Raw genomic sequence first — 26,136 nt, 5'->3', positions numbered from 1 at the left:
GACAGGGTGGTTGCTGAGAGAACAATCTCAGGGTCAGACAAACCCAGGTTCAAGGCCCAGCTGTCCCACTTGGATGAGTTCCTTAACCCATTTGGGCTTCTTTCCCTCATCTGTAAAATAGAGATAAAACCAGTGCCTACCCCATAGGCTTGTAAGAATTTAATAATCTGTGCAAAGTCTGGTGCCTTTTAAAAGATTTGACAACAAAATTGTGGAGCACTGACCAATCAGAGCAGGCACTGGTAGTGAACAACCAGTGCTGCCCTAGAGGCTACATCTCAGCCCTGATACCAGGGCCCACCACAAACTCAGTATCAGTATTATCAATACTGTAGAATTTGTCGTCATTAATGAAACAGAAGGGCAAAGAGGGCCCAAATCAGGAGATAGGTTAACCCTCCGGGCACAACAAAAAAAAAAGGAGGGAGAGCCATCTGCTGAGAGCAAATATTTTCAGAGACTGTGTCTTGGGAGATGTGGACCCAAACCCCACCAGGAAACCAGTCTTGGGACTTCCTGGTGGTCCAGTGGCTAAGACCCTGCGCTCCCAATGCAGGGGGCCCGGGTTCGATCCTTAGTTAGGGAACTAGATCCCACACGCCACACCTAAAGGAAACCAGTCTTGTCTATAATTGCAGTGGAGATGCCAGAGCTGCATGAAGCACACAGACGTTCACTTCATGAAGAAAGACCAGATCTAGCAGGGAGGCCCCAAGGACTAAGAATTGAGCATACAGACAAGCAGAGGACAGACTTTGGGTGGCAGTGTCCCCTTTAAGGTGCCACTTTCCCCCCAGTCTTGTGACATTTGGCCAGCAAATGGGAGGGAAGGTCAAAGGTCAGAGGCAGACTTCCTTCTGAACAAATTTTATGTAATATGCTAGACAGCATTCAAACACTGATAGTAAACAGTTCTTGTAGATGAAATCAGTATTTCAGAGTCCAGCGTGAGTCAACAGGAGAACTTGCCCTTGGGTCAAATTAAGGTTTTCCAGGAACAACTGAAACTATACAAAAGATGAAGATGGGTGAAAAGGACATCTTTTCAATCAAAATAAAACAATGGAAATTAAAGAATAAGGGTGTGAGCTGCTTAGTGGTCAGAATTCCTCCACTCTCTTAGAAAGCTCTTTCCTCCCCTGTCGGGTCATTTATCTCAGTGAGGGACGAGGGTCAGATTGAGACTATCCCTTTTCGGACAGTGAGAGCCAGAGGCTCTTACCTGGCCCATTGCTTGCAGGAGAGTCCAACAATGTATTAATGGATGACTGATAATAATAGCAAATATTTATTCTGTGCTCACCAAGTGCCAGAGGCTGGGCTGGGCACTCTGTGAAGATGATCTCATTCACTTCCTCCTGAACAGTCTGTCAGGAAGGAAACACCAGCCCCATGAGATGGATGAGAAACTGAGGCTCAGAGAGGCTAAGTCATCTGACTGAGATATCACAATAGTAAGGGCAGAAATTTGGGCTCAGAGTGGGTTGGCCATCAGAGCTGAGGTGGGTAAATGATTCGAGGAGCAAGGGATCCTTGCTCCTACAAGGGGTCCTTGCTCCCTACAAGGATGCATCTTTGCCTTGCAGGGAGGCCTGGTTTGAGTTTACTTCCATTTCAACCAGCCCCAAGAACCACTCATTGTTTTATCTTGTTTTGTTTTACCTATGCCAAAAAATGTGTGTGCTTTACTGTGAGTGAGTGAGCGAAAGTTGCTCAGTTGTGTCAGACTCTTTGTGACTCCATGGACTATAGCCTGCCAGGCTCCTCTGTCCATGGGATTCTCCAGGCAAGAATACTGGAGTGGGTAGCTGATCCCTCCAGGGGATCTTCCCAACCCAGGGATTGAATCCAGGTCTCCTGCACTGCAGGCGGATTCTTTTACTGTCTGAGCCACCAGGGAAGCTGAGGAGTGCTCAAAAGGAGCAGACCATCAGATGAAATTTGGAATTGCTTTTATTCCTCGTTTTTTAAAAAACGATTTTATTAAGATACAATGCATAAGGACTAACCTGGTTGTCCAGCGGCTAAGATTCCAAGCTCCCAATGCAGAGGGCTCAGGTTCAATTCCTGTTCAGGGAACTAGATCCCCCATGCTGCAATGAAGATTGAAAGTCCTACATGTCGCAACTAAGACCCAGGGTAGCCAAGTAAATTTTTTAAAAAATGCACATACCATATAATTTACCCATTTAAAGTGGTTTTAGTATATTCACAGATATGGCAACCATCACCACTGTAAATTTTAGAATATTTTCATCACTACAAAGAGAAGTTGGTATTCTTACTTATCACCTCTTATTCTCCCATTTCTCTCAGCCTCAAACCGGTAATCTACTTTCTCTTTAGATTTGCCTATTCTGGACATTTTTAATTGATAGAATCATACAATTTGTAGTCTTTTGTAACTGGTTTCCTTCATTTACTATGTTTTCAAGGCTCATCCATGCTGTAGCAGGTATCAGAACTTCATTCTTTTCATAGCTAAATAATATTTCACTGGGACTTCCCTGATGGTGCGGTGGATAAGAATCTGCCTGCCAATGCAGGGGACACAGGTTTGATCCCTGGTCCAGGAAGATCCTACATCTTACAGAGCAACTAAGCCCATGCACTACAACTACTGAGCCTGAGCTCCAGAGCCCTCGAGCTCCAGCTACTGAGCCCACACGCCCTAGAGCCTGTGCTCTGCAGCAGGAGAAGCCACGGCAAAGAGAAGCCCATGCACCGCAACTGAAGAGTAGCCCTCACTCTCTGCAGCTAGAGAAAGCCTGTTTGCAGCCACGAAGGCCCAGCACAGCCAAAAATAAATAATTAAAAAAATAATATTCCATTGTATAAGCCACATTTTGTTTATCCATTTATCCCTTTCGGATCACTTCCACTTTTTGGCTAATGTGAAAGTGCTGCTATGAACATTAGTATACAAGTTTTTGTGGGGACACATGTTTTCAATTCTCTTCAATGTATAGTGAGGAGTAAAGTTGCTTGGTCATACGATAACTCTATGATTAGCATTTTATGGTGCTGCTTGTTTTACATTCCCATCAGCAGTGTATGAGGGTTTTGATTTCACCGCATCCTCACCAACACTTGTTATTTTCTGTCTTTTAAAAACATTTTTAGCCATCGTAATGAATGTAAAGTAGTATCTCATTGTGGCTTTGATTTGCATTCTCTAAATGACTAATGATGTTGAACATCTTTTCATGTCTTCTTTGGGAAAATGTTCAAATATTCTGCCCATTTTTTTCTAACTTTTAAAACTTTTCTTTATTGATCCCCAAGACTTATCAGTAATCTTTTTCCCCCCTCATTTTAAAGTTGTCTTTTTTCCTATTGTAAGATTTTTTTTTAAAGACTCAGCACTTTATTTTTTATTTATTTATTTTTATTTATTTGGTTGTATTGAGTCTTAGTTTCGGCCTGTGGGAATTTCGTTGCATCATGTGGGATCTTTCGCTCTGCTCAGCAAGCTCCAGAGCAATCGGGCTCTGTAGTGAAATAGGAGGGAAAGGGACAGGGCCCAACTTTTAATGACATAGCCAGAGGACACAACATAAACCGATTAGAATCAAATTCATCCAAGATGGCAGACAAGTCAACTTCCACTAGACTTTGATTCTCAATCAGCAAGCTAAATGACACAGCCAGAAGCTCCAGGATGGTTCCAAGGCGCTGCCATGACACTTCCAAGGCTGACCATCAAAAGACCAAAAAGTGGGTAATGGCTCAATTCCTGGAAATTTCTATCCCTTCCCCCAAATAGTTGAAATAATATCCCACTCAGCCTGTGAAATTACCCAACCCATAAAAACTAACCATGCCACTTTTCAAGGCCACCTTACTTGCCTTCTATAATGGCCCATACTCTCGGTTAAGTGTGTTTCTCTCTGATCTGAATAAATCCACTTCTTACCTATCACTTTGTCTCTCACTGAACTGTTTGTGCGATGAGAGATCAAGAACCTCAGCTTCATTAGGTCCTGAAACCAGGTCTGTGATCTCAGTTGGAAGACCGTGGGTTTTGGCCAAATTCAAGTTGCAGCCACGTGGGTTCAAGTCCCAAGCAGGGTTTTGACTGGGTTTGAGTCCCAGCACCAGGTCACTTTAGTCATGTCTGACTGTGACTCCATGGACTGTAGCCTGCCAGTCTTCTCTGTCCATGGGATTCTCCAGGCAAGAATACTGGAGTAGGTTGCCATCTCCCTCTCCAGGGTTGAGTCCTAGTACATGGGTTTAAGTCCCAATATGAGGTAAACTGTTTCAATTGCAGCAGGAGAGCTTATTTTCCCCCCTTCATGTGGGTTCATTGGAGAAGAAAATGGCAACCCATTCCGGTACTCTTGCCTGGAAAATCCCATGGATGGGGAAGCCTGGTAGGCTACAGTCCACTGGTCGCAAAAGAGTCAGACACGACTGAGCGACTTCACTTTCACTTTTCATGCAGGTTCATACAAGGTGGATTCTTAACCACTAGACCACCAGGGAAGTTCTTTTATACATTCTTGATACAAGTCCTTTAAATATATGATTTGCAGCTATTTTTTTTCCATTTTGTGAGTTGTATTTTCACTTTTTTGATGGGGTCCTTAGATGCACAAACGTCTTTTACTTTGATGAAGTACAGTTTGCCTATATTTCTTTTGTTGCTTGTGCTTCTGTAGTCATATCTAAACAAGCATTGACTAAGCCAACGTCCCAAAGGTTTACCCTTTTGTTTACTTCTAGGAGTTTTCAGAGCTAACTTTTGAATGCTCTTGGGGCAACTTCTGAGCAGACCCCCAGCTACAGCCCAGGCCACAGCCCTCCACAAAGCTCCCCTCCCTAATTTCAAACAATCTGCTTATATTTCAGCCTTTCCCTTCCAAGGTTTCCTATGGGATGGCCAACTGTGGACAAGCTTGAAGGTTTAGGATGCAGGTTGGTGAGAGAGGAGATGTCACACTCGGGACACCAGACTCTAGGACCAAGGTTCCTGACCGAGAAAGCAGCTGCCTTGGCAGGTGGGCCCATCACTGCCCACTACCATCCTCCTTACTGCTGCATTGCTAGGAGCTGGGACAGCGGGTCCACTCTAGAAAAGGAGCCGATAGAAAGGCACTCCACCAAACTTGGGCAGTCCTTCTCTCTATACTGATTGTCTGGCCACCCTCTTAGAGAGATTCCTGATCAGGGGTTGGTGACCTCTGACACCTGCAGGACTTTAGGACCTGGGAGAGCCTTTTGGGAGACCCAGGTGTGCTGGAGGCCAGCTCTGTAGCTCCAGCCGAGGTAGACGGCTAGGTGGATGGGTGTGACACAGAGGCCAGGGAAGGGCAGCTCAGATCTCCCGGTCCAGCCAATCCCCGCCGCGGTGGGCTCCCAACGACCCTTCCCGAAGCCCGCCGCCAGCCCGCCCCCCGCCCGCAGCCGGTGGATTGGGCCGGCGCGGCGGGCGGGGCGGGGCCAAAGCGGCCCGGTTTGGGGCGGCGCGAGCAGCTACTGTGAGCCGACGCTGCGCAGCCCCGCCCCAGCATCCCGCGCCTCCCGGACTGCGCCCGGCGGAGCCGGCGGGAGAGCGTCATGGCCGCTTCGGAGCAGCCCCAGGCCGGGGAGTTGTTGGCCAAGGCCCGGAGAGCCTTCCTGGAGGAGTTCGGGGCCGAGCCCCAGCTAGCCGTGTCGGCCCCGGGCCGCGTCAACCTCATCGGGGAACACACGGACTACAACCGGGGCCTGGTGCTGCCCATGGTGAGGGGCTGGGCGGGAGGCGCCAGCGCCCCGCGTGCACCGTTGCGCGGGCCGCTCCGAACTTTCACTCCCGCCGCGTGTGGGGCCCGAGCATGTAGAGAGCCTCTCGGACGGGGCATTTCCCACGTCGGGAGGCAGGAAGGCGGGAATCCTCGAGGAAGTAGGCTGTGGACCGCTGATCCTCCCCATCTCCCTGGGAGCCTCCTCACGGTGTGGGGGAATGCGGAAGGGGTGGGGACGCTCAGGGGTAGATCCGGGCGAAGTAAAGTCCTGAGCCTCCTGGTCCAGCCCGTTCAATTCGCAGAGGAGGCTCAGAGAGGGCTAGTGATCTGCCCAAGGTCACACAGGGGCGATTGGACTGCCTTAGCCTGGGGCCGTGTCCATACCTCGGTGCAGCCTGGCAGGTTGAGTGAGTACCGTGCCTCTGAGGTTGCCACCAAATAGGGAAGCGCCAAAAGGAGCTGTTCTGTTGTTTTTTCCCTTGTTGAACTCTCTCCCCCTTGCGTCACAGCCAGGAGCCCACGCTCAGGGCAGAGTCCAGGTATGCACTCCCGAAGCACTGACCCTTCCCCTGCGGCAGGACTCAAGCCCCCCAAGGCCTGATGAGCCGTCAGGCTCTTCCCTGGGACACTCTCCATTCCCTTCACCTGGAGCCTGGAGGTCAGCTGCCTGTCTGTCCCAGGCCCCCTGGTGTTGGGAGTTTTGCATACTTTTGTTTCTCCTGCCAGGCTCTGGAGCTTGTGACCGTGCTGGTGGGCAGCCCCCGCGCGGATGGGCTTGTCTCCCTCCTCACTACCTCTGAGGATGCTGACGAGCCCCGGCGGCTGCAGTTTCCCCTGCCCACAAGCCAGCGGCCACTGGAGCCTGGGACCCCTCACTGGGCCAACTATGTCAAGGGAGTGATTCAGCACTACCCAGGTATGGGGCCCCAGGCTGGGTCAGATTCCTGCCTCAGCCACAAAGGCCATTAGCTCACCTAATCCACTGTGGGGTAGGTGTGCAGGGTGGAGATTCCCCAATGGGCGGGTGAGGAGACTGATGCCCCCAGAGGTTCCAGAACTTGCCCTGGGTTGCCCATCCATCCCACTATTGGAGGAGCCAGGATTCAAACCCCAATATGTTGGTCTCCAGAGCCCTGAATCCTGAGAACTGGGAGACTGTCTCAGGACCCTCAGGGTGGGAGGGTGGAGGGCAGCGGACCCCTTGGTCCAGAAGATTGGTGACCTCTGACAATTGAGACACATCCCCCAGCAGCAGCTGCCAGGCAGTTGCTTCCCTTTGTTCCAGAACGCACACCCTTCTTGTGTTCATCCTCCCAGGTGGCCCATCTTACCATCATCCATTCTTTCCTCTGCAGCTGCCCCCCTCCCTGGCTTCAGCGCAGTGGTGGTCAGCTCCGTGCCCCTGGGGGGTGGGCTGTCCAGCTCGGCATCCCTGGAAGTGGCCACGTATACCTTCCTACAGCAGCTCTGCCCAGGTACCTCCCAGTCCCCCCCCAGCCCTGCTTCCCTGAGGTCCTGTGATCAGAGCTTCCGACCCCAACCGTGGCCTTGGAGGGGGTAGGTGGGGAATCTCCCTGGAACGTCACTGGAGCTACTGCTGCTCCCGCCCGCCGACCCCTAGTGCCCCCTCCTGGGCCCCAGCCTCCCCACCTCGCCCTGTGCCGCAGACTCGGGGACAATAGCTGCCCGGGCCCAGGTGTGTCAGCGGGCCGAGCACAGCTTCGCAGGGGTGCCCTGTGGCATCATGGACCAGCTGATCGCACTGCTGGGGCAGAGAGGCCACGCGCTGCTCATTGACTGCAGGTCAGGGGCTCCCCTTGGACCTCCCACCTCATAGGAGCTCCTGGGTGGAGCCTGCGCAGCAAGCAGGTGCCCGGCCTTGTCATCTCCCCCGCTCCATCTCCGCCCCAGGTCCCTGGAGACAAGCCTGGTGCCGCTGTCGGACCCCAAGCTGGCCGTGCTCATCACCAACTCCAACGTCCGCCACTCACTGGGCTCCAGCGAGTATCCCCTGCGGCGGCGCCAGTGTGAAGAGGTGGCCCGGGCACTGGGCAAGGAGAGCCTTCGAGAGGTACAGCTGGAGGAGCTGGAGGGTGAGTGGAGGGTGAGGGCTGGCTGGGTGCACTCTGTCCTGGAGACTGCTCGGCACCCCGCTGGGGCTGCAGGGGGTGGGGGTGGGTGGGGCCTCAGCGTGACTTTGGCCCAGATGTACATCCTCTCGCCTCTCGGAATCTCTGCCAAGGTCTGCCCACTCCTGACACTGCTAATGTAGGACTGCTTGATATCTCAGTATAGTCTTTGATAATCTAACAATTAAATATGGATTGTGGAAAATACAGAAAAGGACAAAGAAGAAAATAACAAGCTCTAAGATCGCTACCAGAGATAGCCACTAGGCTTTTTTTTTGGCTGCACTGAGTCTCTGTTGATGTGTGCAGGCTTTCTCTTCTTCCGGTGAGCAGGGCCTACTTTTTTGTTGTGATGTGCGGGCTTCTCTTGTGGAACATGGGCTCCAGGCACACGGGCGTCAGTAGCTGCAGCACGTGGGCTCCGTGGTTGTGGCGCAGAGGCTTGGTTGTTTCCTGGCATGTGGAATCTTCCCAGATCAGGGATAGAACCAGTGTCCCCTGCATCGCCAGGAGGATTCTTAACCACCGGACCACCAGGGAGGTCCTACTCTTAGCATTTTAATGTATTTCCTTTAGTGGTTTTCTGTATTTTCTTTTTTAAAAATACTTTAAAAATTTTTTTATTGAATTATGGTTGATTTACACTGTTGTATTGGTTTCATCATCTGTATTTTCAAAGTTGAGTAAATACAGTGTTGCTACCTGCCTTTTTATTGCCCTTAACTCTCTCAGAACACTTCTATACCATGAAAGGCCGGTCATCAATATGGCTTTTTTTTTTTTCCCCACAAAAGTTTACTCTTAAATGTACAATAGGTTCCAAGACAACACTTCATTGTAGCTATAGGTGGCAACAGATGTTAATGGCAGGGAGTCCAGATGTTTAAACAGGAATGGAACTAAGAATCATCATTGCCTCAGGCACAAGGAACATTTTTTGGCCAGATTTCTTAATTCCTCCTGTGGGCAGGGGACCTTTCAGCTTTGGCTTTTAGCTCCTCCTCCTGTTTGTGTTTGAACGCCTTATCTTCCTCATCCCATATCCTTAGCTTGCTTCTTGGGCTGCATCAGGGGCTTCTTCTTGCCACCTTTGAGGTCCGACATGGTGCCTGCCACCCCTTCCCCAGACCCTGCCACTGGAAGCGATTTTTTTTTTTGCCTGCCTGGGGCCTTAGTTTCGGTATGTGGAATCTTGGGTTGCAGCATTCAAATTCTTAGTTGCAGAATGTGAGATCTATTAATAGTTCCCTGGCCAGGGAACATTCACTGGTTCCAGGCCCCCTGTATTGTGAGCGTGAAATCTTAGCCACTGGACCACCAGGGAAGTCCCCATCACCATGGCTTTTTAAAGCTACTGTTGCACTTCAGCATATAGGTGCCCTTTAATTTACTTAACCAGTTTCTGATAATCACATCTAACACCACAAGGGATGTTTTTATACATAGTTCTTTCTCTGCATTTTCCAACTATTTTCTCAGGATTAGATTGTTTGGAGTAGGATCACAGGGTCAAAAGATAACATGTATTTTTAAGTTTCCAGATATACATGGCCAGGAAGGTAGCCTGTTGAACAGTTTAAAGGTTATGTAAACATTAACTCATTGAATTCTCTCACAACTCTGTAGGATAGATATTACTCTCATCTTTAAAAAGTTTTTATTTATTTATTATTTTTGACCGCCCTGGGTCTTTGTTGCTTTGCCTGAGTTTTCTCTAGTTGCGGCGATCCGGGGCTGCTGTTGGTTGCGGTCCTCAGGCTTCTCATTGCGGTGGTTCCAGGCGCGCGGGCTTCAGTAGTTGCGGCTCCTGGGCTCTGTAGCTTGGGCTCAGTTGCTCCACAGCGTGTGGGAAGCTCCCAGACCAGGAATCAAACCTGTGGCCCCAGCACTGGCAGGTGGAGTCTTATCCACTGTACCACCAGGGGAGTCCCTCTCACTTTTTTTGTGATGGGGATGTACAGTAAGTGGCAGGGCTAAGACTTGATCCCAGGCAGATCAGCTTGTCCTCCTACCTTCGGGGCCAGGCTGCTGGCCTTAGGAGCTACCCTCCCTGGCAGTGTGGGGCCCGTTTCAGGGACCATCTCGTCCTTCGTGGTGAGCCATCACCTTTAGGTCTGCCCCACCTGCTCTGTGCAGGTGGCGGTGATGGAGCTTTTTACCCTTGAGCGCGTGTGCTGTTTCTCCCCTCCTCCTCGGCCCTTCCACTCGCCCCCCACGCCCCAGCCCTGGAGGTCTCTGTCTCCCTCAGGAACCCTGCTTCTCTCTGCCTGCCTTTCTGTCCTCCGCCTGCTCCTTACCTTCTGCTTTTAAACATGCCCAGTCTTCTAACATCCTCAAATGGAGTCTCCTTCCTATGTCAGTCCTCTGGGAAGGGTCCCCGATGCTCACAACCCCCATTTTCTCCTCTCTGTGTGTGTGCTAAGTCACTTCACTCATGTCTAACTCTATGCGACCCCATGGACTGTAGGCTGCCAGGCTTCTCTCATGGGATTCTCCAGGCAAGAATACTGGAGTGGGTTGCCATGCCCTTCTCCAGAGCCATCTTCCAGACCCAGGGATCAAACCCACATCTCTTTATGTCTCCTGCATTGGCAGGCGGGTTCTTTACCACTCATGCCACCTCGAAAGCCCTTTCTCCTCTACTCATTTCTGAATCCTCTGAACCTGCCCACCTGTCTTTCTCCTCTCTGCTCATTTCTGAATCCTCTGAACCTGCCCACCTGTCTTTCTCCTCTCTGCTCATTTCTGAATCCTCTGAACCTGCCCACCTGTCTCCTTTCTCCTCTCTGCTCATTTCTAAATCCTCTTAACCTGCCCGCCTGTCTCCCATGCCACCTGGTATGACAGCTCTCCTGGAGGCTCCCAGCAGAAACCTGGGGGCTGCCCTCCCCGCCCCCTCAGCGCTGGATCTGCTTCGTCAGAGTCCTGTTCCTCCTCCCGGGCCTGCCCCAGGCTTTGTCCCCAACTCAACTCCAGCCACCACCGCCTCACTGAGGACTCAGGTGGGAGTCCAACCCCCCATTCCCACCTGGGTTCCTGGAGCCTTTACCTGGCCCCGGCGGAACTCATCCTTCTTCTGGGCATCGCTCCTCTGACCGCCTTGTCTGTTGTTTCCTCACCCTTGTCACTCCCGTTTGAAACTTCAGAGTCACCCCTGAGTGCTTCCTGGCCCCCCACCTCCTCAGGTCTCTGACCTCTTCTTCCTCCTCCCCTTTCCCCCCACATCGGGCCCCTCCTGGTCTCTGACGTTTAACAACTGCCAGCTGGACTCCTGGCGCCTGCCTCTCCCAGCGGGGCCCCTGCCCAAGGCGGTCACTTTTGTCAACTAGAGCTCAGCTCTGTCCCTCCCCAGCTCCAGAACCTCACTGGCACCTGGAATTAAGTTGTGAAGTCCTTGGTGTTCAGGGCTGCCCTTAGTGACTCAGCTGGCTCTGCCTGCTTCAGCGTTAGCCAGTTGGACAGCCTGCTGGTTCCCTGGGGTGTCCCAGGCAGACCTGGGCTGTACCCCAGTTCTGGATTCCTGGCCCTTGGAGGTTTCGCTGTTAGTCCAGCAAAAACACCAGCAGGACTTTTCCTTTCTGTTCTGTCTTGGCCTCTGGAAGGCAGCAGTGTCCCATTCGCCAGAGAAGCACTGAGTATGGGGCTCAAACGGCTGTTTATTGAGTCCCCACTGTGTGCCAGACACGCTGGGAACTCTGCATGTGTCCGCTCACTGAGTTCTCCCCACACCCCAAATGAGGTGGGTAATGCCCCCTTTCTTGGCCACACTGCCCAGCACGTGGGATCTTAGTTCCCCAACCAGGGACTGAACCCATGCTCCCAACAGTGGAAGCTTGGAGTCTTAACCACTGGACCCCCAGGGACATCCTGGGTACCCCCTTTTATAATCGAGGAGATGAGGTCTGAAATCTTGCTCCCCAACCTGAGGTTCTACCCACAGCTTCGTCAGAACCAGAGTGGAGATGCCCCATGCACCCCCAGGGCCAGCGGCCTGGAGTCCACAGGGGCCCAGAGGCCGTGGGTGGCGGGTCTGCTGAGCCCCTTTCCTCCCCAGCTGGCCGGGACCTGATAAGCACAGAAGCCTTCCGGCGGGCGCGGCACGTGGTGGGCGAGATCCAGCGCACGGCCCAGGCGGCGGCCGCCCTGAGCCGCAGCGACTACAGAGCCTTCGGCCGCCTCATGGTGGAGAGTCACCACTCGCTCAGGTGAGGCCCCTGGGTGCTTGGCACCCCGCAGGCACACGTGTTACAGCTGGGGCTAGCTCCAGGCTCCGTATCCTCTCCGCAGAGACGACTACGAGGTGAGCTGCCCTGAGCTGGATCAGCTGGTGGAGGCCGCACTCTCCGCACCTGGGGTTTACGGCAGCCGCATGACGGGCGGTGGCTTTGGGGGCTGCACGGTGACCCTGCTGGAGGCCTCCGCCGCTCCCCGAGTGATGCAGCACATCCAGGTGGGCAGTGCTGGAGTCAGGGGGCGGGGAGCAGAAGAGATGGGCTCCCAGGGCCCCCCTGAGCTCAGACCCCCCACCCGCCCATCCCTACAGGAGCTGTACCGCGGGACCGCCACCTTCTACCTCTCCCAGGCAGCTGATGGCGCCAAGGTGCTGCACTTATGAGGCCCTCACCCAGAGGGCACGCGGCGGGCCTCCCCTCCTGTCTGGGTGTTCAATAAACTTGTATCTCTGACTCTGATGCCCGCCTGCGTCAAGAGGTGGATGTGTGCTGGGGCATCAGAAAAGGTGGGTGTGAGAACTAACCGCTCCCTGCTCTGGGCAGGCCCCAGAAACATGGTCAGGGCAAAGCCAAGCGGTAGCAAAATCCTTTATTATAGTGCAGAACAAAGCCGGGTCCTTGTCATGCTGGGTCCAGCTCTTTGGTTACAAAGGGGCTCGGGCCTGGGGCAGGGGGCAGCCAAGGGGGCCTTCCAGGACCTCTGCCCCCTCCATGCCGCCCAGAGGACAGTGAGCCCCTGCGCTGTGGCCAGAGGCAGGGGCCCTGTGATCAGCATGTGGGTAGGCTGGGCCACCAGGGGTCCAAGGATGGAGTAGCTGAGGGAGCGCCTGTGGGAGGGGGTGGGGTGGGGTGTGGCGGGGGCTCAGGTCTGGAAAAACTGTTGGTCCACGTGGGTGCTGAGGGTCCCACTGGTGGTCAGCGTCCGGCTCACAAACTCCTGTGTCACATGCCGAGTGAGGGAGCCGCTTGCTTCCAGGTGCTGGGAGCCCAGGGTCAGTCCATCTGCAGGGGAAGAAGAGTTGAAGGACCCACCCCCAGGGTCCTGACCACGCCCCCCCTTTCTCTGTTAGCTCTGTATTCCCCAAGGGAAAGCCAGGAGCCCCCACCAGGCAACTCACCCAGTAGGAAGGGCTCAGTGGTGCTGGAGTGGGTGGTGATGCTGCTGTATTCCCCTGACACTGGCTGTTGGAAGAGCCCCGAGTGGCCGCCCAGCTGTGGGAAGGGTCCTGCAGAGGGGGGAGGGGGGCGCAGTGAGAAGATGGTGCCGGGGAAGGCGTGGCCAGGGGAGGGGCGGGGCTGGAGAAGGGGTGAGGAAGCCTGCCTCCATCCTGTGACTCGATGGTGATGATTCCTTCGCGCTCCGGCCCGAAGCCTTGGGTGGTCTTGGCCTGCACCTTGAACTTGTAGGGCACGTTCTCGCTGAGGCCGGGCACGGTCAGCCGGCTCTCGGGGCTGTCTCCGTCCACCAGGAACGTGGTGGCTGGCTCTGGGCAGGGGAGATGCCTTTCAGCCTCTGCGGCTCCCTCTCCACCCCTTCCCTCCCCTGCCCCCCAACCCGGGGCGGGCAGCACCTCCTCCGTGGGCCATCTCACACGTCACCAGGTAGCCCAGAATGTCGCCGTCTGGCCTGCGGGGCCGCTCCCAGCTCAGCTGCAGGGAGTCGGGGCTCAGGGCGGTGAACACCAGCGGGCCCGGGGCGCTGGGCGTGCTCAAAGTGAAGGCAGAGCCTGGGGGCAGCCGAGGAAGCTTGTCAGGGGACAGCTGGGGGTCTTAGTGTCAGGTGGGGGCACCTGCGGGGGTGGGAGCAGCAACTCACCTGGCAGGGGGCAGAGTGGGCTCTGCGGATGCACCTGCGACTCAATGGTGATGACACCCTCACGCTCTGGGCCCCAGCCCTCCTGGCTCTGGGCCCGTACGCGGAACACGTAGGAGTGGTTGGGCAGGAGGTCCTCCACCACCACCGAGGTTTGGCTGGGGTTGGGGATGTTGAGGCGATACAGCTCACCTGGGTGGGCAACGGAGGCAGACAGCGGAGCAGCCTCATTCCTCATTCCTACCCCTGGCCTGATCCCACCCGTCCTCTAGGCCGCAGCCCAGACACGGTCGTCACCCAGCCAGGATCAGTCTGTGCACTATACAAGGGATGCGTGGAACCTGAAATCCCATCTGTGTATGATGGCTATTTACAGGCCCAGGTCATGCCTGCTCAGAAAAGTGCCACTTCTCATAGCCCAGCAGAGAGGCCCTGGGTCCCTAGGCAAAACCTTGCAAGGGAAGTGATTGGAGAGAGGCTCAGGGAGATGGATGGGGAGGCAGTGAAAGGCAGTGGGGGACTCGGAAGGGAAAGACCCTCTCAGAAAGGCAGGGGGGTGGGAGCGGGGGGCATTAGTGGTCAAGCAGCTTGGCTGGGCTCCTGACAGCCGGTGCCCCTGTGTGTCAGCCCGCCAGCAGCCAGGCCTCACCGCCATTCAGCAGCTGGTACTCCACGCTGTAGCCCTGCAGCGCACGCTCACACTGTGGCTCCTGCCAGCTCACTTTCAGAGACGTGGGTCCAAGGGCGGAGAACACCAGGCGGGTGGGCGTGTTGGGCACGCCTGCAGCCAGGCGGGAGCCTGCAGATGGGGGGGTCGCAGTCAGCCCGTGGCGGGGGTGTCTGGGCAGGAGTCCCTGGTTCTCAGCCCCACCTCCCTGACTGCTGGCAGGGCAACCCACTCAGCCCTGCAGCCCCCTCTCCAGGCTGCCCAGCACCTCCCCACCATCCTCAGGATGGGTGCGGGCTCCACCTGAGCCGGCCAGCTGGCCCCCCTACCCTCCTCAGCTGGCCCCTCTCCTGCCCTAGCCCCAGCCCAGCACCCCAGGAGGACAGGCCGCTTTAGGCACCAGCATGGATGTGGATGGAATGGAGGGTGAAGAGGCTCGGGCAGTGCTGATGGTGGGTGGATGGTGACATGGAGCCAGACAGCCGTGGAGATGCAGGACAGCCACCCCTGTACTACCTGGCCCCCAAGAGGGCGCTGCTGGCCGCCCAGCCAGGATTATAGAGTCTCTTGAGTCCCCGGAGCGGGGGGCCCCCTTCATCGAAGCCCGACTCCGGGACCCCAGGGCCCAGGACAGCGGAAGCCTGCTCCTCCCGTGTTCCCAGATGGGAGGGAGGCCTAGGGCAGGACAAAACACGAGTGAGCTGGGGTGGGGCGTGTGTGCGTGTTGGACGAGGGGCAGCTGGGGGCAGGGGGGACAGCAGCCCCCGCCCCCGCCTCCAGGAGCTGGAAGAGAGGAAGGATTGGCTGGAGGGCTGGGGAGGGGGCAGCACTTACTCTGGGAGGAAAGGGAAGTGAGGGTGGAGTAGTCCCTGGGCAGCGTGGCCGAGCGCGAGGGCTCCGTGCGGGTCAGCGAGTGGTAGTCCCGCGTGAGGGTGGACGAGGTGCTCAGCACGCGATGGGGCAGCTGCGGACTCAGGTGGGTGCCGTGGGCCGCGGTGCTCACGGTCATCCTGTGCAGGGAGTTGGCGCTGCCCAGGAAGGCAAAGTCCATCCGCCCGTTCACCAGGTGCTCTGCGGGGACAGGGCAGGGTCACTCCCACAGACCCGGCGGCAGACCCGGAGCCCCGAGGGGCGGGCTGCTGCAGCCCTGGGAGTTCCGGGAGGTTACCTACCTACCCTCTGGGGGCCCCCTGGCATCAAAACACCCAGCCTCCCTCTGCCCACCAGGGACAGAGGCCCCTGGAGGAGTGCATGGTCCCCCCACCCCCGCAGGCTTCTGGAACGCAGTTCCCCTGGCCCGGCGGGCCTCGCAGCCCCTGCAGCCGGCCCTGCTCTGGGGAGAGCCCACATGCCTGCCCTGGGGTCCCCCGGCTCTGGGGTCACCGGGCAAGGCAGCCTGGCGGCGGTGGGCTCTGGCGGAGCCTAGGTGGGTGCGGGTGGGGGCGTGCCGGTCACCTCCCTCCCCGCCGGCGCCCCGCGCGCCCCCATCGGCGGCGCCGTCTCCCGGGGGCCCGGAGTCGGAGGAGCGCCGGCTGCCGGCGGACAGGCGCGGGATGAGCTCCGGGGGCAGCCGCCACGTGACGCGCCGCAGGTCCAGCTCCTCCCCCAGCAGGGGCTCGAACTTCCAGCCGCCGCCTTGGGAACAACGAAGGGCCGCGTTGGCACCGCCAGGGGGCGCCGGGGGCGCGGAGAAGTGGGTGTGCGGCGGCGGGGGAGCCCGGCGGCAGGTGGGACCCTCAGCCCGGAGGTGTTAGAGGGCGGCCTGAGCCGCAGCTGGCGAGGGAAGACCCCCTGGACCAGAGCCCCGGCTCTGAGCCTGCTTCCCATCTGGATGAGGGAGGGAGTGATGTCTCCCTGGCCTGCCTCCCAGCGAGTTCCAGCCGCCGGAGTAAATCTGTGTAGTGCCGACAAGCTGGGGAACCTGATTCATAGCAACTGCTCTCTACCCCAGGCCCTCAAAACCCTCAAGACCCCTGAACCCTAGCTTGACTCCGTGGAGGCTGGATGTAGGTAAGGAAGGAAGAAAATACAAATCCTGGGGCTTCCCTGGTGGCTCAGTGGTAAAGAATCTACCTGCCCATGCAGGAAAAACAGGTTTGATCCCTGGTCTGTGACCTAACCGAACTGAACTGAACCGGGAAGATCCCACATGCTGCGGAGTAACTAAGCCTATAGGTCAGAACTACTGAGCCTGTTCCCTAGAGCCTGAGATTTGAAACTACTAAGCCCTAGAGTCCATCTTGCTCCACAGTAAGAGAAGCCACTGCGATGAGAAGCCGGCATAGCAATGAAGACCCAGCACAGCCAAAAATAAATTATATAAAAAGGAAATACAAATCCTTGTGGATTTTCACTTTCACTCAGGGTAGTATGATTGGCATCCCATTTCACAGATCAGAAAACTGAGGCAGAGAATGAACGTGATTCATCTGAATTCCCACAGTGGTGGTTTGGTCACTAAGTCCTGTCCGACTCTTGTGACCCCATGGACTGCGGCCCGCCAGGCTCCTCTGTCCATGGGATTCTCCAGGCAAGAATACTGGAGTGGGTTGCCATTTCCTTCTCCAGGGGATCTTTCCAACCCAGGAATTGAACCCAGGTCTCCTGCATTGCAGGCAGATTCTTTACCAACTGAGCTACAAGGGAAGCCGTCCCGCAATGGAGCCAGAGCTAAAACAGGTCCCAGGAGTCCCAGTCAAGGGCTCTTTGCATCACACTGTACTGATTCCAAGAGGGAAGCGGAGCAGGGCCAGTGCAAGGAGCACTGCTTTGGGGGCCCCCAAGCCAGCGGCTATTCTGGGGCTCCTGGACCAGGCTTGCCTCCTCGCCTGTAGCCCTGTCCCTGGGAGGTGCCCTGGGTGTCCCAACTCCATGGCACAGCTGGTGAGCCTTCCACTCTCAAAACTGTATTTCCAATCTCATGTGCACGAGCCCGTGTGCATGTGCCCCAAGCCCATGTCTGTCTGTCTGTCCTCACACAGAGACGTGCACACGAGTCATATGAGCCGCGTCGGCTTTGTTCCTTCTGTACCCAGAGCCAGAATGGTGCCTGCCAAATCGTTGATTTTGCAGAGGGGACTTTCAGCCTTGATTTTCATGCCCAGTGGTCACTGGCCCCTTTGCTGTCTCTGGACACCAACGACAGCCTCACCCTCTACCCAGGACCCCCACCATCCTCACCGGGATCCCAGGCCCACTCACCGGTGTCATCAGAGACGCTGGGCCTCTGGCTGCCGGCCGGGGAGCGGAGCACGTCGTCACTGTACATGAGGAAGCTCTCGTAGTCCTCACCACTCTGGGCGTCCACGATGGGGATGTCAGGGATGATGGGGACTGCGGGGCGGGGGGGAGGGGTGAGCCAGGGCCCCAACCTCGGGCCCCTGCCCACCCCGTGCCTCCCTGCCCCCTACTCACTGGACATGGGTCGCTTGGGCTGGGTGGCCAGGTTGATGATGGCCTCCCGCTCAGGCCCCCAGCCTGCCCCGTTGCGAGCCTTGACCGTGTAGCGGTACGGCTGGGACTCGCGCAGGTTTTCGATGAGCAGCGTCCGCTTCTTGGGGCCGTCCACCAGCACCTTCTTCATGGGCCCGATGGGTCCTGGGGCAGGGAGAGTGCCTCAGAGGGGTCGTCCAGCTTCCAGCCTGGGCCCGGTCTTGGATGCACCAGGACCGTTGCGCAGCCCCTGAACTGCACCCAGGGGTTGGGGGAACAAGGCCGGGAGCGAGCAACTGTTGAAGCCCAGCCATGGGCCAAGCCCTGAGAACCTGGGTGTGACTGGCTTAGAGAAGTGTCACCAGGGCTCCACAGCATTCATCACTAAGCTGAGTGGCAGAGACACACTAGATTCAAGTCAGCCCCATGTCACCTCCACCAGTTGGTAAAGTCCTATGTTCGCGTGCGTCTGTGCGAGGCTGGCTCCAGAGCCAAGAGTGCCCTCACCACTGTGCCTCACCGTCCCCAACCAAACTCCAAATGCTCTGTTGGGAAATCCAAAGTGGAGACATTTGGGGACTTCCCTAGTGGTCCAGGGACTAAGACTTTGCTCTCCCAATGCAGGAGACCTGGGTTCAATCCTTGGTCAAAGAACTAGATCGGACATGTTGTTGCTGAGTAGCCATGTTATGTCTGACTCTTTTACAACCCCGTGGACTATAGCCCTTGAGGCTCTTCTGTCCATGGGATTTCCCAGGCAAGAACACTGGAGTGGGTTGCCATTTCCTCCTCCAGGGGATCTTCCCAACCCGGGAATCGAACCTAGATCTGCCACATTGGCAGGTGGATTTTCTACTGCTGAGCCACCAGGGAAGCCCCAGAGCCCACAGGCCACAACTGAAAAGATCCTGCGTGCCACAATAAAGACTGATCATCCCGCATGCCCCAGCGAAAACCAGGCACAACCAAAACAAAAATAAAAAATATTTTAAAAGTGGAGACATTCGGACACTCGCCATGACTGCCCTGGCCACCTGGGCAAGGACGGGAGGAGAGAAGCAGGCCTGATCCTGTACCAAGGACAGGACAAGGCCTGTGGGAGCTGAGGGCGCCAGGGTGGCATGGAGGTTGCACAAGAGTCATTTAGCCGGGAGCAGAGGTGAGGCAGCTCCCCCACACCCAGAAGGGAGGACACGCAGCCCAGGGAGAGGGGAGGGAGAGACCTCAGGCTGCTCTGAGTGAGTTACGGTGCCTAGGGGCCCCAACCTGACAAGATGGGGCCCTCTGGGTGATCAGAAGACATCCCAGTGTCCGAGGGGTCCAAAGGAGGGCTCTCGGGGAAAACCCCACCTGCTAAGCTTGATGCTGTCTGATAAGAAAATGGCTGTGCTCCAAGAACTGGCTGATGTTGGACTGTCTGCCTGGGGGAGGTCTCTGAGTGCTGAGGTGGGGGCCACCCCCTCACATCTGTCTGCCAGGGGGAGAAGGGAAGGGGGCCACCCCAAAGCGCTGATGCCCTTGGGTCAGGAGGGCTTCCTCACATGTTTGTGATGCAGGAGCTAAGACTGTGGGCGGAAACCATCAGTCACGCCTAGTTAAGATTAAAGGCCGGGTCAGAAAAGACTTCCTGACAGTGGTCCATGGGTGGACCAGGAGTCGCCAACAGAATGAGCCAAGGTGTGACGCAGCAGCTGAGAAGATTGTGCTTGGTCGGCCAGGCTAACAGAGCAAGGAGCCTGAGGCCCAGAGCAATCCTGCTGCCCTCTGCCCTGTTGGGCCACCTGGGAGTGCTAAGCCTGACCCACTTTAGGGTCCACAGGTTGTGTCTGGGGCTGGGAAGCTCTCCACCCCTGGGATGAACTGAACAGGTGAGGATGCAAAGAGGAGGGCCCTGCACCAGGCAAGAGCGGGGGACTGAGTTCCCTTGAAAAGTTTTCCATCCTGACAATTGCAGGGGTCATCTTCCACAACGGGAGAAAAATAAAGAGTTCTGCCAGGTGCTCTGGCCTAGGGCTACCAGATAACGTATTGCATGAAATGTACTAGAAAAATTGTTTGTCTGAAGTTCAGGGTGTCCTCTGCTTTTTATTTGCTATATCTGTCTACCCTGGCCTGAAGAGACCCACGTAGAATTGAGCCACTCTCCTTAACCTGCGTGGGCAGGCACTCTGGACCTGTGACCCCACCGCACACACATAACCTCAGGCCTTCCATCCTCACCTACCCTGGGAGCTTCTGGGCTCTGCTTTGGAATGCAGCTCAGCACAAACCTGACCACAAACCTAACGATGCCCCCAGGCAACCGGACATGGGGGGCTCATCCACTGACCTGGAGGCTGTGACCTCCTCCCTTTCTCCGCCCCCTCCCTTCCCTGGGGGCAGGAGAGGGCGGGCCCTTACGGTTGTCCTCATTGACCAGGCCGTAGCAGACCTCGTAGGCTGTGATCTCGCCGTTGGTCTCGGCCGGCTCGGCCCAGCTCAGCTGGGTCACGGTGGAGGAGACGACGTTGAAGGCCAGACGCCCGGGCTCGCTGGGCACTGGGTGGGGCAGAGGGGGTGCAGGAAGAGAGCTGTCAACAGCAGGGAAGGGGGCAGAGTTCTGGGCGGGGCTGGGCAGGCTGGCATCAGGGTGCCCAGGGATGGACGTGGCGAGGCCTCACCTTCCTGGTGGGTGCGACAGGACACTGGGGAGCTGTAGGGGCCCTCGCCCTGCGCCCCATAGGCGCACACCTTCATCTCGTAGTCGCAATACGGGTACAGGTTGGTGAGCTCCACCGAGGGCACTTTGCTGTCGAGCAGGTGGGCTTCGGACTCGGAGTCACCCTGGATCCAGTACTTCACCTGTGGCCAGGGCGGGGCTGGTCAGTGGGGAGCAGCTGTCAGGGCCCACTGTCCCTCCGCTGAGCCCTGTCCTTACGGTCCCGTGGGCACACAGACGTGGAGGGATTGAGTGCCCTGCCAGGCGCACACAGCAGGGCTGGCACAGAGCACAGGTGTTTCCAGGTTTTGGGGGCCACATTCCAGGGACTTCTTCCTCAGGGGCAGATGGGGGTTCCCCACCCACTGAGGCCAAGCTTGCCCTCTCCTCTCCCTGGGGCCCTCTCTGGCCTCGGCGGGCCCACCTCCACAGTGTGTGCCCAGCCTCCCATCCACCTCCCTCATCGCCCCCCCCACCTTACCCGGTACCCTGTTGGCTTGCCAGGCGGCGGCAGCCAGTTGAAGTGGATCTTCCGGGACCCAGCAGCCTTGGCATTGGGGTTCTGTGGGGCACCCAGGTCGCCCCGGGAGGGTGGGGGTGATGACACGGTCTGGTTCATTACGCTCCGGTCCAGCTCATCTGCAGGGGGTCAAGCCCAGGCAAGGCAGTCAGCAGACTCCTCTCTGGCTTTGAGGGGGGGCAGGAACCCAAACCCACCACCAGGGGGCATCAGACGCCCAGTTAAACACCAAGACTCCTCCCCCCCCTCACATCACATCACATGTATGGCTGTGAGAGCTGGACTATAAAGAAAGCTGAGCACCGAAGTATTGATGCTTTTGAACTGTGGTGTTGGAGAAGACTCTTGAGAGTCCCTTGGACTGCAAGGAGATCCAACCAGTCCATCCTAAAGAAAATCAGTTCAGTTCAGTTGCTCAGTCATGTCCAACTCTTTGCGACCCCATGAATCGCAGCACGCCAGGCCTCTCTGTCCATCACCAACTCCCGGAGTCTACCCAAACCCATGTTCATCGAGTCGGTGATGCCATCCAACCATCTCATCCTCTGTCGTCCCCTTCTCCTCCCGCCCCCAATCCTACCCAGCATTAGGGTCTTTACCAATGAGTCAACCCTTCGCATGAGGTGGCCAAACGATTGGAGTTTCAGCTTCAACATCAGACCTTCTAATGAACACCCAGGATTGATCTCTTTCAGGATGGATTTATTGGATCTCCTTGCAGTCCAAGGGACTCTCAAGAGTCTTCTCCAACACCACAGTTCAAAAGCATCAATTCTGTGGCGCTCAGCTTTCTTCACCGTCCAACTCTCACATCCATACATGACCACTGGAAAAACCATAGCCTTGACTAGACGGACTTGTGTTGGCAAAGTAATGTCTCTGCTTTTAAATATGCTATCTAGGTTGGCCATAAGCTTCCTTCCAAGGAGTAAGCGTCTTTTAATTTCATGGCTGCAGTCACCATCAGCAGTGATTCTGGAGCCCCAAAAAATAAAGTCTGACACTGTTTCCACTGTTTCCCCATCTATTTCCCATGGAGTGATGGGACCAGATGCCATGATCTTAGTTTTCTGAACGTTGAACCTTAAGCCAACTTTTTCACTCTCCTCCTTCACCTTCATCAAGAGGCTCTTTAGTTCTTCTTCACTCTCTGCCATAAGGGTGGTGTCATCTGCATATCTGAGGTTATGGATATTTCTCCCGGCAATCTTGATTCCAGCTTGTGTTTCTTCCAGCCCAGCATTTCTCATGATGTACTCTACATAGAAGTTAAATAAGCAGGGTGACAATATACAGCCTTGATGGACTCCTTTTCCTATTTGGAACCAGTCTGTTGTTCCATGTCCAGTTCTAACTGCTGCTTCCTGACCTGCATACAGGTTTCTCAAGAGACAGGTCAGATGGTCTGGTATTCCCATCTCTTTCAGAATTGTCCACAGTTTATTGTGATCCACACAGTCAAAGGCTTTGGCATAGTCAATAAAGCAGAAATAGATGTTTTTATGGAACTCTCTTGCTTTTTTGATGATCCAGCGGATATTGGCAATTTGATCTCTGGTTCCTCTGCCTTTTCTAAAACCAGCTTGAACATCTGGAAGTTCACGGTTCACGTATTGCTGAAGCCTGGCTTGGAGAATTTTGAGCATTACTTTACTAGCATGTGAGATGAGTGCAATTGTGCGGTAGTTTGAGCATTCTTTGGCATTGCCTTTCTTTGGGATTGGAACGAAAACTGACCTTTTCCGGTCCTGTGGCCACTGCTGAGTTTTCCAAATTTGCTGGCATATCGAGTGCAGCACTTTCACAGCATCACCTTTGAGGATTTGAAATAGCTCAACTGGAATTCCATCACCTCCACTAGCTTTGTTCATAATGATGCTTTCTACGGCCCTGGGTTTTCATTGGAAGGACTGATGTTGAAGCTGAAACTCCAATACTTTGGCCACCTGATGCGAAGAACTGACTCATTGGAAAAAGACCCTGATGCTTGGAAAGATTGAAGGCGGGAGGAGAAGGGGACGACAGAGGATGAGATGGTTGGAAGGCATCACCGACTCAATGGACATGAGTTTGAGTAAACTCCGAGAGTTGGTGATGGACAGGGAGGCCTGGCGTGCTGCAAGTCCATGGGGTCACAAAGAGTCGGACACGACTGAGCGGCTGAACTGAACTTCCCCCTATTCCAGGGGGATCCAGGAGAGTCTCTAGAGGGAGGGCTTGCCTTCTTTGTCCCTTGGGCAGCCAAGGAGTGCCCCACGGAGAACGTTTTCTCCTCCCAACGCTGTTCCTCTCTCCCCTACCCCAAGACTCCTCCTCCGCCCTGGTCCTCTTGGCAAACCTCCCCTTCAGGGTAGGCTCACAGGCCCCTCTATACTGGAAGCTAAGGGCCCATAAGAAGTGTTTCACCCCTTCTGAAACACTTGCATTTTAGCTTGAACTAAGGCTGAAGTCAAAGGGCTAAGGCCTAATGGTGGGATTCCCAGCCAGCGGCAGGCCAGTGGCCACATGACCCTGGTCTCTCTGATTGAGAGCAGGGTTGCCAGATAAAAACAAGATGCCTAATTAAACTGGAATTTCACACAAAGATACTTTTAAGGAATAAGTATATCCCAAATAGCACATGGGATATACTTATGCTACAAGTTGAGTTGTTGTTTATCTGAGATTCAAATCGAACTGAGCATTCTGTATTTTTCCCGCCTGAGACTGTCAGGAAGCCCCCAACCCTCCCTCCCCACCTGCTTAGCCTGACCCCAGGCTCTGGCTACCTCGGTCCCCAATGGTGACAGTGGCAGACTGGGGCTGGCCCAAGCGGGCCCCAAACTTGGGGTTGCTGAGTTGGATGTAGAAGCGGCGGGTCTGAGGGCCCCTCAGGAGGGAGTCCATCTCCTGCAGCTCCAGGAGCTTCACCTGCAGCTCCTTCCAGGTCTCCCCAGGTTGGAACAGCAGCTCACCCTCCGCGGGGATATAGTCCTAGGAATGGGAAGGGGTCAGAGTTGGAGCAGGCCTGGGAGATGAGCCATGGCCACACACCCACAGATCCCCACCCCACAGACAAGGCAAAGACCCTCATGTACAGACTGTCCCACGTGGACACGGAATGGCTCCTGTTTATACAGCACCTCTTGGGCATCAAGCACTTTACAGATATTAGCTCATTTCATCCTCAGGGCAGAGTGAGGTAGAGATATTACTGTTCCCATTTTACAGATCAGGTAACTGAGGCACACAGAGATAAAGAAAGCTGCCCAAGTTCACACAGGTAGTTGTGGTGGAGCTGGGATTTGAACCAAGGCACAGAGAGACAGGGATGCAGATAAAGAGGATGAGAGAGACAAGGATGCAGATACAGGAGGGTCCCACACAGGCAGGCACTCAGCCAGGGGAGCTGAGATTTGCAGGCCTCACCTAGGAGGGAGGAACTGTTCCACACCCTGGGGGTCTGAAGCCTGGATCCCACCAGCCCCCAGGCCCTGCCTCCTGGGTGGCATGCTTCTATTATCTCCAGTTTTTATTTTTCAATGCCCTAGAGGTTTTTCCTGAACATCCTGGGATTAAGGTGTACCTGTATGGGGCAGATAGATTGCCCTGTGTGTGTAAGGGGAGAAGGCAGTGGCACCCCACTCCAGTAGTCTTGCCTGGAAAATCCCATGGACGGAGGAGCCTGGTAGGCTATAATCCATGGGGTCGCTAAGAGTCAGACACGACTGAGCGACTTTACTTTCACTTTTCCCATTCATGCACTGGAGAAGGAAATGGCAACCCACTCCAGTGTTCTTGCCTGGAGAACCCCAGGGATGGCGGAGCCTGGTGGGCTGCCATCTATGGGGTCGCACAGAGTCGGACACGACTGAAGCGACTTAGCAGCAGCAGTGTGTGTAAGGCAGAGCCTTTTCACATGAGTCCACTAGGTGGCGCTGCAAACTAACATTCAGATTCTTTGCTAGTAGTCCGAGCCACCAAGGAAGCCCAAAAATGTAAGGATGGAGGTACTGGGGATTGAACCCAGGGCCTCATGCATGCTAAGCATGCGCTCTACCACTGAGCTATACCCCCAGGCATCTATCTACGTATACATACATGTATACATCTATATAGAAAGAGAGAAAGCAACTGTCAACAATGGGTAAATCAATGTCAAGAGTAAATGGGTGCTAACTTTTATTAGTCTTTCCATTCTGCTGTAGGTTTGAAGTTTTTCAAAATAAAAAGTTGAGAAATATTTTAAAATGTTAAAAAACATAGTTCACTACCAAAGGATCTTTTCCAAGGGCTTTCCTAGTGGCTCAGACGGTAAAGAATCTGCCTGCAATGCAGGAGACTCAGGTTTGATCCCTGGGTTGGGAAGATCCCCTGGAGAAAGGAAAGAAAGGCTACCCACTCCGGTATTCTTGCCTGGAGAATCACTTGGACAGAAGAGCCTGGCTGTCTACAGTTCATGGGGTCGCAAAGAGTTGAACACGACTGAACGACTAATGCTTTTTCACTTTCAGTGAAAAGTTATGGTTGTACAAATTCCTTCTTGGAATTTTTACTGGGAGCATTAGAGCAGTAATGAGAACTATTCCTACCTATAAAAAGAAATAAAGAACAGGGTGTGTGCGCACACTTGCTCCCATGATTGCCAAGTGGGCCTGCAGGCCAGTGAGACTAACCTTTATTACTTTTTCAGTGAAGCTTTTTTGGTTTCATTTTTAATTTCGGGCCACACTCTGTGGCATATGGAACTTCCCCAAACCAGGATCGAACCCACGCCCCTTGCAATGAAAGTACAGTATCTTAACCACTGGTCCACCAGGGAAGTCCAGTGAAGTTTTGATACGAATATTTTTAGTTTTAAAATGTTGGTAATAGGTATAAAATAGATAACTAATAAGAATCTATGGTATAGGACAGGGAACTCTACTCAGTACTCT

General features: G+C 55.0%; 2 protein-coding genes and 1 non-coding gene across 8 annotated transcripts in view; 1 reads left to right on the top strand and 2 right to left on the bottom strand.

Moving 5' to 3' along the window:
• Window positions 1-5,485: 5,485 nt before the first annotated feature.
• Window positions 5,486-12,549, top strand: GALK1 (galactokinase 1). Its single transcript, XM_081575332.1, has 8 exons — window positions 5,486-5,727; window positions 6,456-6,645; window positions 7,085-7,204; window positions 7,397-7,532; window positions 7,641-7,822; window positions 11,913-12,063; window positions 12,146-12,308; window positions 12,402-12,549. The coding sequence occupies exons 1-8, from the start codon at window positions 5,563-5,565 to the stop codon at window positions 12,471-12,473; spliced, it is 1,179 nt and encodes a 392-aa protein (XP_081431458.1). The 5' UTR covers window positions 5,486-5,562; the 3' UTR covers window positions 12,474-12,549.
• A 113-nt stretch (window positions 12,550-12,662) lies between these two features.
• The window catches only part of ITGB4 (integrin subunit beta 4), a 33,598-nt gene continuing 20,124 nt past the window's right edge, over window positions 12,663-26,136 (bottom strand). For 3 of the 6 annotated variants that reach the window (XM_081575330.1, XM_081575329.1, XM_081575331.1), the window contains 13 exons: window positions 23,989-24,193; window positions 21,182-21,339; window positions 20,663-20,843; window positions 20,403-20,540; window positions 17,985-18,167; window positions 17,772-17,903; window positions 15,405-15,641; window positions 14,553-14,702; window positions 13,907-14,095; window positions 13,662-13,817; window positions 13,412-13,576; window positions 13,209-13,316; window positions 12,663-13,092 (listed from right to left, as the gene is read on the bottom strand). In XM_081575330.1, the coding sequence (XP_081431456.1) occupies window positions 12,953-13,092; window positions 13,209-13,316; window positions 13,412-13,576; window positions 13,662-13,817; window positions 13,907-14,095; window positions 14,553-14,702; window positions 15,405-15,641; window positions 17,772-17,903; window positions 17,985-18,167; window positions 20,403-20,540; window positions 20,663-20,843; window positions 21,182-21,339; window positions 23,989-24,193 (2,142 nt within the window). In that variant the 3' untranslated portion in view covers window positions 12,663-12,952. Of the gene's footprint in view, window positions 13,093-13,208; window positions 13,317-13,411; window positions 13,577-13,661; window positions 13,818-13,906; window positions 14,096-14,552; window positions 14,703-15,086; window positions 15,246-15,404; window positions 15,642-16,025; window positions 16,206-17,771; window positions 17,904-17,984; window positions 18,168-20,402; window positions 20,541-20,662; window positions 20,844-21,181; window positions 21,340-23,988; window positions 24,194-26,136 lie in introns of all 6 variants that reach the window. The other 3 variants (XM_081575328.1, XM_081575327.1, XM_081575326.1) reach the window with 2 other exon arrangements.
• TRNAA-AGC (transfer RNA alanine (anticodon AGC)) lies at window positions 25,205-25,276 on the bottom strand. The gene has a single exon. It is a non-coding gene; the product is annotated as a tRNA-Ala (tRNA).

Source organism: Giraffa tippelskirchi, chromosome 3, assembly GCF_054371585.1.
Source record: "Giraffa tippelskirchi isolate mGirTip1 chromosome 3, T2T-mGirTip1v1.2.pri, whole genome shotgun sequence".
NCBI lineage: Eukaryota > Metazoa > Chordata > Mammalia > Artiodactyla > Giraffidae > Giraffa > Giraffa tippelskirchi.
The sequence above is the reverse complement of the archived record's forward strand: the minus strand, read 5'-3'. Positions and strand labels throughout refer to the sequence as shown.